We start from the raw sequence: 14,396 nt of genomic DNA on the forward strand, positions 1-14,396 counted from the left end.
AAAAAGAGCTCAAACAGGTCAAGTACTCGGTCCCAAACTCCCACTTGCCACGAGAGCGATCTGATTGTCCTAAGGAGAGGACACGTGTCGCTGGCTTGTCAATTTGGGAGTTTTAAAAATGGCGCGGAAGATTAGGCATTTTTATACGGTTGATCTCAAATTAGAGACCTTCGCGGAGCGCTGATATACGTGTTCGAATGTCTACCAACGGTCACGGAGAACCGAGCGACAAATCCATTCCATTGTTAGGGTTTCTAAGAAGTCGATTAAGAATCACTCGATCTAGATCCGAATCAATCGAGAGTCACCCAATTCAGATAGGGATAATTGGTCGTTGCCCCTAATTTCTGATGGTTCAATACAGTTGATTCCTAGACAAAAACATCAGAATTGGTTGGAATATTCTTTGCCGATTTTAAAGCTTTCTCAGATTTTTTTCCCGGAGGATTCGAATGCAAATTGTTTCAGGACCACCTTCATTTCGTTTAGTTATGGTATCACATCAAGGGTAATTTTTATTATTTTCTCGAGGTTTCTGAACATCGTTGATATGGATATGTAAGTTGATTATCCAAAAGCAAGAACTTCTTCAATGCTTACCCTAGAAAAACCTTGGATAGTCCTCAATGTATTCTTAGAGTAACACAGGCCACAAATCTGGAATCAAAATGTAGCACTATGTGCAGCTAAGTGTTCTGCTTAGTGATGTTGAAGTTCTAGTTGTAAGAGCAACTACATAAGCAGGCACTACCTGTGAATTGTTTACTTTCTTAGTACGTTAAAAAGAAAAGAAAAAATAAAAAAATCACACTTCTAAAAGCAGATTTTGCTGCAATGCTTTGTCATCACTCAAGGCATGAATTGTCACCACCAATCTAGTCAGAAAATCAATTTAGACAACAAGAAATTCAAGATGAGCAAGCCCCATTTGAGCTAAAATTTGAAGAGTGTAAACAGCAAAGTGAAATCCTTTCAGCGATTGAAAGAGTAAAAGAACAAGGGCAATTCGATTGCAAAATCTAAGCAAAGCAATCCAATGTCTTCTTCACCCAAAATTTTATTTAAGTCCATATCTTATACAAATATATTGGATAAACAATGCTGAAAAAGCTAGATACAATCAATGAGGAACCACAAACTACAGGGAGAAAGCCAGCATAAACAGATGCCAAGGATTGAAAAGAAAAAGAGATAAGTTTCTTTTCCCAGGGAGAGCTAAGAGCTTGCGATACGGGCATACCTCCTACAAAGCCAAGTTCTTCACACTAGAAGTGGCTACTGAGCTTCTCTGCAGGCACCAGGGGTGCACATGATCAATTGAGAAGCTTGTAGAACGGAACAATTGTTGAACTTGCAGTATTTAGCATGTTTTGGTTCCTGTTAATGGCAGGTGTCAAGATTCACACTGGCTTCTGAATCATAACACCAAACTAGACCAACAAGATGATCTCAGTGAATCATAACACCTATTTGAAATTGAAACCAACCAGTAAAATTGGACTAAAAACCTTTTTGGTTTGCTGTACAGTTCAGTTCTATCAAAATAGTCAATGAGATCAGTTTGCAAAACCTGGCACCCCATTTCTAGTCAGGCTGCCTTGTGTCATCCGCAAATCCGTTTCAGACAGCAGAAAAAGATAAATTTTACATAAATGGAACACAATAATATCATTAAAAATATTTGAAATGTCAACATCATCAGAACCATGTACTACTAACAACTAACAACCAAAATCCCCCTATCCACCACTCATTAGAAGCATGTATAATCCTTCTCACTTTTCTAAATTCTTTAATCATGCTGGAACTCTTTGTCTTTCATTTTGACGACCTATCACGAAACTTCAAACTTTCAACTTCCACTCATCAATTTGTGATGAGACACAGGAACTATATTGAGCACTACTACAAAACATGCAAACAGCCTGGTAAGCTGTTGTTGCTGATAGAAACGTCTTTGGAAATTTATTGGAGCCTACTCCCTTTTTACAAAATTCACAGACATGTCTACAGCTCTAGCCAATTCGACCGCAGCTCCAACATAGGTATGAGGAGTTAGTTTCAGCAGATTGGACTTCGCTTCCTCAGGCAACTCCAACCCTTCAATGAACTCCTGTATTCTTTCTTTGGTTACTGCCCTTCCTCTGGTAAGCTCCTTTAACTTCTCGTAAGGTTCTGGTATGCCAAATCTTCGCATCACCTAACCAAGAGAATACAAAACATTAGATGCTCAAGAATTGGTTGATCTATACAACAAACATAGGGCAAAATAAGGAAGAGGGGGGGGGGGGGGGAATCTAACAAGTTATGTGATATATGCTAAAGCTTAACTCATCCAATTATTGACAGAATTTACACAGGGAAGATAAAGAAAGGCAAATGTGCATTCAGTTAACAATACAAGCAACAATCTACGAAATTCTGTTGGATGGGAATTATTATGCCTCACAGTAATTAATTTATCAATTTTATGTGAATATTCTGGATATATAATAGGCAAGTTGATGAACCACTGGATGGCATATAAACTAAAATACCTGAATCAAGGTGAATGACCACTACAGCTCAGCATTATGCCAAATGCAGGTTACTTACTCTTTCATATAATTTTTTTCCTTTTGGGGATTAGTCACAGTAGTTACTTTCATTTGTACTTATCCTGATACAGGCATACAGGATTAGTAGAGACACCAAAACATCATGCAGGAAACATAAACGTATATCATCATATTCTAGAAAAGGGACTCCCAATAAGATGAACAAAACATTTCAAACAATCAAGTAATGCATCCAAAAATGAATAGGGAAAAATAGACCCCCATCCCCTGTTCTTACACCCTAATTAAATCTTCCTCTTCTGTGTTTCCAACAATTACACAAAACTCCCTATGGTTGACAATATGTTATAACAGCCACATTCTGTTAGTAGTCTCAGTTAAATGGTGACTCTTGACTTGTTAAATTCCCAAAAATTTTCCAACCAAAAACAAAAGAATAAGGTTGAGAGTTCATAACCACTGGATATATCAGATCTCGTTGAATTGTTTGATGTGCCGTGCAGCTTGCCAGCGGATGAGACTGGTTATGCTTCCAGGTTCATAAACAAGCGCAAGTTCATCACTCCTTGCTATTATCCAGGTTTTTGGTTCTTTTGTGAAGTTGTTTGACTGACTGGTTCTCATAATGGAATCTATTCATTCACGCAGGTTGAATTTTATTTATCAGATAGCTGATGACACAATTTATACAATGAGCTGTAGGTCTTGGATCTGGTGAATTCCTTGGTCTTCCATGTCTATGACTACTATTTGTTTGCTCCCATTGTGAAGCATCATTGAAAGCTAGATTTTCTGTAGATTTAATTTGTCCTTGAATGCAGTCATCTGCCTATACTGTATGAAGAAACGGAAAAATAGCCATTAATTTGGCTTCTTTTTTTTTTTTTTTTTTTTTTTTTTTTTGGGGGGGGGGGTGTTGGGTTGTTGTAAAATGATCTTTCCAAATTTAATCTCCTGTCAGAGGGGCATTGTTGAGCCTCAGTATGGGTGTTTTTCATGGACTGCCGTTTCAAGCAAGCTTGTCTTCTTGGTGGAAGGTGGATCATGAAAATCAAAACCACGCTTACTGTGAAGATCAAGGTTTAAGTATGGTACAATGAAAACATCCATCATGTCAGAAGTCATCTTCTTAATGGAAATACTGGGGAGAAAGGTTTAGTTAGGGCAACATAGAGAGGAGGATAATGTAATTTTCCCAAAAGAATATTTTAAGGAAGAAAAAAGCAGTACGAGATGCTTACAGTCTGTATTGGCTCGGCAAGCACCTCCCATGAGTGGTCCAAATCTTCACTTAAGCGAGCTTCATTCACCTGAAATGCAGATTAAATTCATCGACTACGATAATAAATAGAATTTTGAGTGTCATTTGGTAGAGATCTTGATTAAGTACCAAGAATGAGATCTGACTGTCGAACCACACATGATCCACCACTACCTTTAATTTACCAAACTCTAATTTCAAGTCACTGATTTCCAACTACTGTGAATTACACAAGCAGTGAAAGATAGTCTAATATGTCATACCAATGAGTAGGGCAAGGATCAATTTATTTGACAGGAATATGGGTGCTCTCTTTTAACCATTTTACTTGTTTGTGGCATGAATACACTATCACGAGCAATCATTTGCAACCAACACAAGAATTTACTAAAAATTGTAGTTTAGATGAAAGAATCATAAGATTTTGCTCTTATAGCTACCTGAAGTTTTGCAATTCCCTGCAGCGAGCTTCTGTAGGCAAGAAGAGAATTTCCAAATCCCACACCCATGTTCCTCAAGACTGTTGAATCAGTCAGGTCCCGCTGCATACAACACCAAACAGCAAACAAGACATTGCATCAGAAACAGTTGCAGCAATTAATTGTTAATCATCATGTTAGATATTACCAAAATACAGGGATGATTTGATAGTGGCCCTGGGAGTACAACACGTGGAGGAAAGAGAGTTTTATTTTATTATTATTATTATTTTTTTTTTTTGGGGGGGGGGGGGGGGCGGTGGTGGGGAGGTACCATAACCGGGGGGGGGGCACAGCAGAGATGGGGGAGGAGAAGTGGTAATTGGTAAATATATATATATATATATACACATATAGCAGAGCTGGGGGGGAGAAATGATATATATATATATATATATATATATATATCTCAACAAAGGTGGTGGATGGGGAGGAACAAGTCCTCACAGACAATAAAATTCTCAATCTGTATTCCTGAAATGTCCTGTAACTTCCACAAGCTTCAATTGATATGCTCAATAAGACAATACCTTGGATGCATGTTACAAGCAACATCCAGAAAAATGAAGAAGGATTTACTATAAAATTGTTTTAAACACAGACAAGAAGAGAAAATAAGTTATTACCTGCCAACGTGAAATAGATAATTTCATGCTAAGGCAGGACAGAACTCCATTAGCCACTTCCAGATTACCCACACTGTTTTCAAAATCAATAGGATTCACTTTGTGAGGCATAGTTGAGGATCCGATCTCACCAGCCTTGGTTATCTGAAACGCCACATCAAGGATATTGAGACTGTGAATTATGATTGAAAATCAATGACACACCTACAAACAAATGGGGTTGGGAATCTTGTTTGTATGATCACCTGCTTAAAGTAACCTAAGGATACATATCCCCATATATCCCAGTTGAAATCCATCAAGATATTGTTGAAGCGGATCATAGAATTGAAAAGTCTTGCCATGTAATCATGAGACTCAATCTGTAAATGCTCAGGAGTATACATAAAATCAGAAGCATAATCAGTCATAAAATCCAAACTAAAGATGAGTACAATAATGTGCTGGCACAACAACAAGTGCACCAGATAATGAATATATTTGCTTTACAAGTTCTTCACCAAATAAATTGAAGGCAGCTACCAGCATGTCAGGCACCGGGTATAAAGTAATATTTATATGTTGAGCATGACCATCACTATATTTGTTGACAACCATTCCACTAAAGCAACAGAATCTGGCACTTTTATCTGAAGAATATGGCTTGAATTGATAACCTCAACAACAGTTGGTAAATTGTTTAGATTATATTTACTTCAATGGGCCATATTGACACCAAAGGAAGTATCTGCTGCAGATTGGAGCACAGAGAAGAAATTTGCAAAATAAAAATTCAGAATTCTCTGTTCACCTTGACAGCAACAAGAGTGAAGAGTACAAGGCTGCAGAAAAATGACAGAAACTGAAGAAAAGAGTCATGGTTGAAGCTGTGAAACATGGCAACTATCACAGACACCATGTGTATGGCCTTGGATTAGAGCATAGGGTTTTCAATAAGAAATAATAGAAACTCCTACTTATTAAAATAGAAAATAAACTTTGCAGAGGTTTCTAGCTAAAACTGTCAGCAATAGTAAAATAGAAACTTTCTAATTCTGCAATTAGAAACTATCTTCATAACTTGGCCAGTAGCATGAATACTAAAAAGTCAAGCTTACCCAATCAAGCCCAACGCCAAATCAGTCCCTCCCTTAAAGCCACAAGACCACTGGAACCCTACTACTCCTAAAATAAGCCTTGATAGCATAGATCGAAAACTCTGGTTCTTGGGCCAGGTTCATGAAGATCTTGGCAACTGCCTTGTTTGGACAACTATTCAGGCTACACCACCTACGCAAGCTCAACGGGGAACAACTTGTCATATATTATGATAACTTTTATCTGCATGGTTCTCAAGAGAAAGGAATTAGATATGAACATCATGGACGTGCTAGAATAGTTGCTTATGGCTTGATGTTGATTAAACTGGAGTTCATGGTGATCGACAGTCAACTGCAGGGTCTTCTACCCTTTTGGAAACCTTGTTACATGGAGAAGTAAGAAACAAAACTATTTCTGCACATTCCATTGCTGAAGCAAAGTATCAAATTATGGCTCACATCACTACTGAGTTGATGTGGCTTCTATTTTTGGTTAAGGAGATTGGTATTCTACAAACAATCTGGCAGAGATATTGTACAATAACCAAGCACCAGTTACATTTCTAATACTCAAGTATCACATGAGAAGTTGAAGCATATTGAAGTAAATTATCATTTGTTTAAGACAGTGAGGAAGAAGTTGTTCCCCACTGCATTTGTTAATTCTCATAATCAGCAGGGGATTTATTTACTATGGCTTTATTTTGGAATGTTTTTCTACAAAGTTCATCCAATCAGGCCACAAGTAATATCTGTACTCAAGCCGAAGGGGGAGTGTTCAAGGGAAGCCTTAGTTTATCTTCATGTCAATGAGGAATTGTTTTATGTTAGAATGGAGTGTTATAGGTAACAAGTATTTTGGACTTAAGTAAGTTGGTGGTGTGTACTTGTATGCTGTATATTTTTAGTATGGGAAAGGGTACACGGAGTGAGTGTAACGGTAGGGAACATAAATAAGACACAACAAATCAGTATCCTACAGGGGAAGGCAGGGAGGTTTTATGTGAGAAAGGAGAGAGAGAGAGAGAGAGAGAGAGAGAGATTGAAACAGAGAAATGCTAGTTTAGCAGTTCAGAGAACCTTTTCTCTTTCAACATAAATGTATCCCCCCTTCCCATGGTTTGTGCATGCTATTCACACCACAAATCATAAGCAGGATTTCTGTTCTTCCTTCTCAGTATCGATCTCTCTTCTTCTCTATTGCTACTGCTTTTTTTCTTTTTTTTGCATGGATATTGTCAAAGTTTTATTGCAGCACTAATGCTTCCATGCAAGCATCTGATGCTTAGAATGGCTCAGCAAAAGCCATCAAGCATTTATAGGGTCCATTGGTGAGACAGAAACAAGAAGCTGGGCTTTGGATCTATGTTTCGAGATGTTGAATCCCTTGCTATTTACTAACAGAACACATCATCAAGAAAGCTCATTTTTCTGAAGTCATTCAAGGTGAAGGGGGACCATGTGGATCCGCTAATGAGAATGATAATGTATATTAGTTTTTCTAACTTCTAAAATAGACTAGCATTGCCTAAGGATATAAATACTGTTTTAGACAGCTATAAACAATGAAAATAAAGGTAACTGTTTATAGGTCTTTGTAAAAAAGTTTGTATAAATCCTCAGTTCCTAAGACAACAAGGGTAGGAACTGCAGACCATCTAACTAGTAAATAATCTAAAATATTGATGTCAGGGACTCAGGATCATGAGATCAAATGAGTGGACATGGAGAGAGACGAAGAAAAAAAATATATGTCAAATTCACCTGAGTCACATAAGGATTGAAACTTAATCCCAAAGACGTCACAAAATCCTCTGCAATTCTATGCCAGTTAATGTCAGGATATGCAGCTAGATGAGCATTGTAATTCCCAACCGCACCAGCAAACTTTCCCAACAATCCAACTTGAGAAATTTCCTGCCTTTCTCTACTTAACCTGACAGCAAATATTGCCATTTCCTTTCCCAAGGTGGTAGGGGAAGCAGGCTACGGAAAAAGATAAAAAAATTATAAAATAAAAATAATGTTAGAAAATCAGTTTACCTGCAAAACTAGATAAAATAAGACAACAGCAACAGTAAAGCGAATAATAACAAATAACACCAGAAACTTAAAATCACATCAGGATGACTAGGTCAAACCAAATGCTGAGATTAATCAGACTACCTATGGTAACAGAAGAACTTAATATGTTCAACACTCTTCCAACTAAATACTTGGCTGCACATTCCTGCAGATCAGGAAACATCCTCTCTGTAAAGCAGGGTTAAGGCTGTGTACACTGTGACATTCCCCAAATCCCACAATGGTGGGACCCTTGTGCACTGGGTATGCACCTTTTATGTTCCTTAAAATGTATAGCAAGCTGGTGTTATGACTCCATGGAAAAGGACTCTCTTTATTATTTTACTATATAATGACCTGAAGTTTAAATCCTAAAGACTTTAGTGTTTGTATATGCAACATCCTGATTCCTTTCACAGTTCTTTACTAGTTTAAACCTGTGGTTTTCATTCCCCATCAACCAGTAAAAGGTAATGAAAGAAGCTGAGTTTGAACTTTGCAGAATCTAAGTGGAGTTATCCACTTCTTCAAATAGAGTGGACGGTTACAGCTGATTTTGTGCACAAAGTGAAACAGTACCATACAACAGCCATTAGACACCAATGATAGAAGAAATGGAGAAACAGAGAAATAGTTCAAGAATACCTGCCCATGAGTACGAGAAAGCATAGCAATATGAGCATTCTTCTTTGCCATGATGCATAGTGCTTCAATCAATTCATCCATGACAGGAATCAACACTTTGTTGACAGCCTCTTTAAGCATCAATGCATGAGCCAAGTTGTTGATATCTTCGGATGTACAAGAGAAGTGGAAAAATTCAATTACCTACATAACATAAATATTATAATTGGATGACCTTAAACTTCAAATAGAATAAATCAACCCATAAATAGTAATGTACATGAAAATCAACAATCATGGATAGCAATTTAGTCCAGCAGAAGATAGCAAAAACGTAAATAGCAATACTAACCTTTGAAATCTCAGGATGGGATTGGCACTTCTGTTTCAAAAAGTATTCAACTGCTTTAACATCATGGTTAGTCACTTTCTCAATATCCTTGATAGATGCTGCATCGGTCAAACTAAATTCTTTAACTAATCCTTCCAAATAAGTTTGAGCTTCCTCACTGAAGCTTGGAACCTCTATGACTTCTGGAATTTGTGACAGTTTAATCAACCACCTGATCTATAAGAAAACAAATCCAATTCAATTTGAACAATTACTTTCCATAATTTAACAAATGTGACCGATGCAATTCAATTAGCAATATACACAAGGCACCTTGAACAATTTGAATTGGTGCCAAATCCTGTATTGCCCCTTATTTATGCCTAATATCTTCATTTACTTAAGCTATTATTCATAAATAAAGAAAATACCCTATATATTAATCCAACAACATTAGTTAAAAATTGAACCAGATTCAATTCAACAACAAATTAGATTTCACCGGCACAAAGGGGGGGGGTTTCCTTGGGTAAAAATTGAATTCCATAGATCTTAATAGGATAAAACATTGAAAACCAAAGCAGGAAATGGTGAGTGGGTGGGTCACCCCTACAATTTGCAAGATGGTTATGTAGTCTAAGATGACCACACCTCAATTAGGTCTAAAGAGGACTCTAGATTCCTTCCCTAAGATGAGTCTAAGGAAACCCTAATTAGGTTGGGGTTGAGGGAAACATTATAATTAGAGGGATGGAAAACCAACTACATATGAGTATAAGAATACTCTTCCATAGATCTTAATATGATAAAACATTGGGGGGGTGAAAACCTAGAAGAGGAAGAAAATCACTAAGGTAAAAGATCTAAAACTATTCATTTCATTGATTTAGTTTAACAGTTTTGATACATAAAAAATATATATTCATCAAATCAATATTGACAGCCTTTGCACATACCTAACAAGGTTCGAAGTTAGAACAGGACATAACTCCTCAAGTTATTAGTTGTCACAATGCCTAGGTAACCAACACATTGGAAAGGATAAAAATACAAGGTGACACCAAGCAGGAAAGCAAGACTTGGCCACCAAGGTGCCCAGGTCAAGCAAAGTGTCTAGATGACAAGGTGCCACCCAGGCAATGCCCTGACTGTTGTGCCTTCTGTATAAACCAGACTAGAATATTCTGAGAACAAATTATGTACCTGCATCAACATAATATGCTTTTCATCCTTCTCAATGGTTTGCTTGATCCCATCCCATTTTATTGTTTTTACATGAAGAATATCCCAACTTTAAATTTAGACTTTGCCTATTGATTTACTCATCATGATAATTGAGTAACCAACAAAGTGGACTCATACAAGAGAGTCAGTTCCCCAGGATAATTACAGGGAAGAGAGTAACAGGAACAGATGGTGGAGGAGAAAAACTGTTATTTCCATGGCAAAAACAAAATGGAGTACAGAATGTGTAAAATGGCCGAGTGCATCACAGAACCCAAGCATGACGTCTCAATCAAACTACGTAACTTGAAAGAAAACAATTTACTGAAAGCCCATTGCAGGCACTGACTAAATTATTATAGACTACATGTGATACACAAAACTACCCAAATACATATAAAAGATAGACTATATGTCATACAATGGTTCCCCCTATACGGTGTTGGGTTGTACCTAGACAAGAGACTAACCGTAATAAAAGAATGCATCAAGTGCCCTAACACAGAAGAATAGACTTCCAACATGACAAGTGCATGGTGCACACAGCAAGGTGAATTCGGAGACATACCTCAACCAGTACACGGAAGCGGATTAGACCAAATTCACTCATATAGGGAGCCAAATCTTTGGTTTTTCCCCAGTAACGACCATCCAAAGGAGATAAAGCCGTTAAACTGCACATCTCTAAATCATCGGGACATTCTAAAAACATCTTCCTCTGAAACATGAAAACAAGGAAATTAATCCACATGAACTTGAAATCCTTTCTTCAATGAGTCACCGAAGTAAGTTAATCTGATGCGGGAAAGAAGAAGAAAAAAAGGGGGAATCCAGCGTCTTTCTATAGCAAAAGAATTCTTTCAACTCAGTAACCTCAGCAATGGAGACACTGCTGTCTTTTGCAATGGCTCTGCAATAGGAGGCTTTGAGCACATGATATGACAGATTCGAATGAGGATGCAAAGTTGAAAGATCCCCCCGTCTGCAATGATTCAACCCACTTGTGAAACATGCTGGCTGAATGCTGCCAAAACGCCCGAGCGAAGCTCCTGACTCCATAGTTTAAACAACAGCACAGAAAAGCTACGCACAAAAATCAAACAGTAAGAAAAGATTAGCACTTCTTTTTAAAGCACAGTCATGAGACTCATGTTGTAAAATGAAACTCCTCGAACATTGTTATTATTGCGTATAATAGCATTTCCATGTTGATTGAGAGCCATTAAATTCAATGGATTCCTCATTCCCATAACTAATAAATGACGGAAACCATAGGCTGTAAAGAATCCGACAAAATCTCTTTCCTTTCCAGCTGAGAAAGATTTCAAATCATGATACCTACCCTGTTTCTCGTCGTCAATTGCACACACACAGAAAGAGAGATTTCGCGTAAGAAACACGTATAAGAACCCCTTCTCTCAAATGAAGAAACTGCTGAATGAAACCATAGAATACAAACCCGAAGGTTTCACCAGAATCTGGATATCAAGAAGAACATAATATAAGGGGAGAGGATTACCAGTATAGGTTTGAACTCTTTGTTCGTCTGCTTCGCTGTCAGTCTTAGTCGGGTCTTGCTCTCTCCGCTCAAAATCCGGGCAGACGTTTTTTCGGTGCAAAGGAGGTTTTATATGTACGGAAATTGGATGAGGATATTATATCTGCCACGTCAAAGTTGAACCCAAGCCCCGACAAAGGTTAAACTCAAGACCTCTCCACTGAAAAGTCACGTTCTTAACCATCTTACTAACCATGTTAATATTAAAAGGCAGACGTAGGCAGGCATAGGCAGACGTACACGTAGTGCACCATCACTTAGTAGTGCGCATATTTAGCTGCGAATGGTGGGGATAGAGTCACATTGTCTAAGCGAATAATAATCGTAACCCATGTGGCAGCGGCGGGCGCGTATTGCTTGTTTTAAGTGCGCAAATAAGCTGCGATGGTGGGGGTCCAAACCAGTGCCTTCGCTCCACGAGACTTCAAACCAAACCAGTTTGCTGGACACTAATAAGGCATTTCAAAATGCTAAATCGAGGGAAAATGTAAGCGTTTTTCATTCTCTGAAGTGCGTTTGAACAAGAGAAACCCTGCGAATTAGAGAAAGAGAAAGAGAGTTCTCACTATGCATTCACCTTCTGTAGCAAGGAAAGACCCTTTAATGGGCTCTGGAGATTCTCAAGCATAAGAGGACTACTTGTTCTTCCGTTGCTGCTTCCTCTGTTTATGTGATTTCAGGAGGAGATGGAAAAGAAGCATAAGGGAGATAGACAACCACATTAGAGAAGAATAATGAGATAGAAGGCGGTTTGGTTTGATTGAGCAGAACCGGTCTACTGGTTTTACTTCACTTAAAACAAACAAATTATCACATGGGTTTAATCAACCATTAGTATTCTTTTGGACGACGTGACTTCATTGCCATCGTTCGCTGCTCAGTGCTACACATTAAATGAACGGTTCTAAAGCAAAATTATTTAACCTATAACCTGCCCATTTCTCAAAACTCGATTAGTGGTAAGAGACGTTACTAAAAGATTGTGAAAGAGAGTTTAAGGGATATCCACATTGGATATCATAAGCCATTGGATTTCTAGCAAAGAGAGCACACATACACCATTGAATAGATGACCAAAAGCTCTTAAAAGCTCTTTTCATTATCTCCAACCATTCCTTTTTATCTCTACCACCCTTTGCTTGCTTTATTTTATGATATAAGTTTTATTGTGGAATCTAGTAATGCGAGGCAGGCAATATGTGTCACTACATTGTCATACCAAATGATTTCAACGAATATTATCAAAAAGATAAATAATTCCAAGGAATTTGCATGCAATGACAAATGATTTTCTAAGGGCTGTTTGGTTACATGAGTCTAGAGATTTGAAATCTTTGGATTTATGAATGCGAGATTTATACCCGTTTGGTTGTAAAAATCTATAGATTCATGAAATCTATATATTCATATTTTTATACTAAAAACGTGAATTTGTAGATTTTTATGGGTATGGAGTGAAATCCGAGAATTTCATCCATACTATAAAAATGCTAAACATTTGCGCATTCACAAAAATCACTGATGAATTCACAGATTTCATCCACACATTCGATTAACCAAACAGTTAATTTTATAAATTATGACTCCATAGATTTGAAATCTCTAGACTCATGAAACCAACAGGCCCAAGCAAGCACTATATCATCCAAACATGGCCATCAATAGGAGTCTATGGCCATGTTTTTGTGTTAAGAGAGGTGGGAAAATGTTCACTAGCTATACTCGTATCACAACACTAAGAGCGGTGGGTTCAGTTTGATCTTTTATGTTCAATGGATTTTGTTCCACTGATATCATAGTACATACTATGAAGAGCATGCATCAATTTTGAAAGACCATTCTGTTCTAGATTTTGGAGTGCTTTATAAAAATTTCTCAGGGTAGAGATTTCTCAAGACTGAAGCAAAATCTTGGGGGAGGGGTGGGAGGTTTCGATCATTTTGATTCATCATTTAGCTACATATAATCAGACTAGACTAGGGACCTTGTTATAACAATTTTGTGAGATTGTGATCACTGCTGTCTTTGGAGCTCAATCATGGGTGGTTGCATTCATAGTGTTAACATCATTTTACATAATTTGGGCTGCAGCTTTTCTGGGTTCTCCTTTTATAATCTCACTAGTTGTCCCCGAATGTTGGAATCCAATGTAAGGTTTTAGGCTCTTTTTTGTATCAATTATCATTCTCTATTATGTCTATTTAAAAGAAATGAGTACAAGAATTTATTTTTAGTTAAAAATAAGAATTTATTTTGTGTCTAATCTTGAGAATAAATTATAAAATGAAAAATAAGTTTAGTACGACGCATTAAAAATAATAAATAGTATTGTGGGAAACCAGGCGAATTAGGCTCGGCTATGGCTCAACTATCACTGTTCGAGTTAGATGATTGTTCTCTCCCCTTGCCCCTTGGTATCAGTCATAGTTTCTGAGGCACAGCAATCACTGTTTGAGTTGGATGATTGCGCGTTGCCGAACATTGCTGGTATGATTGATAGAGGAGCTGTACTTTGGCATCCAACGAGAGCTGAGATTACACGTTGGTCAGTTTTGAAATCCTATTTACTGCTTCGAGGAGAGTAGAATCTTC

General features: G+C 37.6%; 1 protein-coding gene across 2 annotated transcripts; it reads right to left on the reverse strand.

Annotated features, from left to right (window-relative positions):
* Positions 1-1,631: 1,631 nt before the first annotated feature.
* Positions 1,632-11,855, reverse strand: LOC149027769 (uncharacterized). Of its 2 annotated transcripts, none has more exons than XM_089165710.1 (11): positions 11,589-11,756; positions 11,120-11,329; positions 10,815-10,964; positions 9,044-9,259; positions 8,713-8,895; positions 7,768-7,989; positions 5,170-5,286; positions 4,925-5,068; positions 4,260-4,361; positions 3,800-3,868; positions 1,632-2,200 (listed from the first exon to the last, which is right to left on the reverse strand). In XM_089165710.1, the coding sequence occupies exons 2-11, from the start codon at positions 11,303-11,305 to the stop codon at positions 1,976-1,978; spliced, it is 1,614 nt and encodes a 537-aa protein (XP_089021836.1). In that variant the 5' UTR covers positions 11,306-11,329; positions 11,589-11,756; the 3' UTR covers positions 1,632-1,975. The 2 variants fall into 2 exon arrangements, with proteins under 2 accessions (XP_089021836.1, XP_089021827.1); XM_089165701.1 differs by lacking the exon at positions 11,589-11,756 and adding an exon at positions 11,766-11,855 and having other exon boundaries at positions 1,633-2,200.
* Positions 11,856-14,396: the final 2,541 nt, after the last annotated feature.

Source organism: Hakea prostrata, chromosome 1 (genome assembly GCF_041222555.1).
Source record: "Hakea prostrata isolate BN-2017 chromosome 1, UWA_Hpros_2, whole genome shotgun sequence".
In the NCBI taxonomy this organism is placed as follows: Eukaryota; Viridiplantae; Streptophyta; class Magnoliopsida; order Proteales; family Proteaceae; genus Hakea; species Hakea prostrata.

Coding starts and splice junctions, on each gene's coding strand:
- LOC149027769 (XM_089165710.1), bottom strand. CDS start 11,305: ATGGAGTCAGGAGCTTCGCTCGGGCGTTTTGGCAGCATTCAGCCAGCA. Junction 5,287..7,767: donor TCAATCCTTATGTGACTCAG/GTGAATTTGACA, acceptor GAGCATTTACAG/ATTGAGTCTCATGATTACAT. Junction 2,201..3,799: donor TTGCCGAGCCAATACAGACT/GTAAGCATCTCG, acceptor TCTCTTGGTTAG/GTGATGCGAAGATTTGGCAT.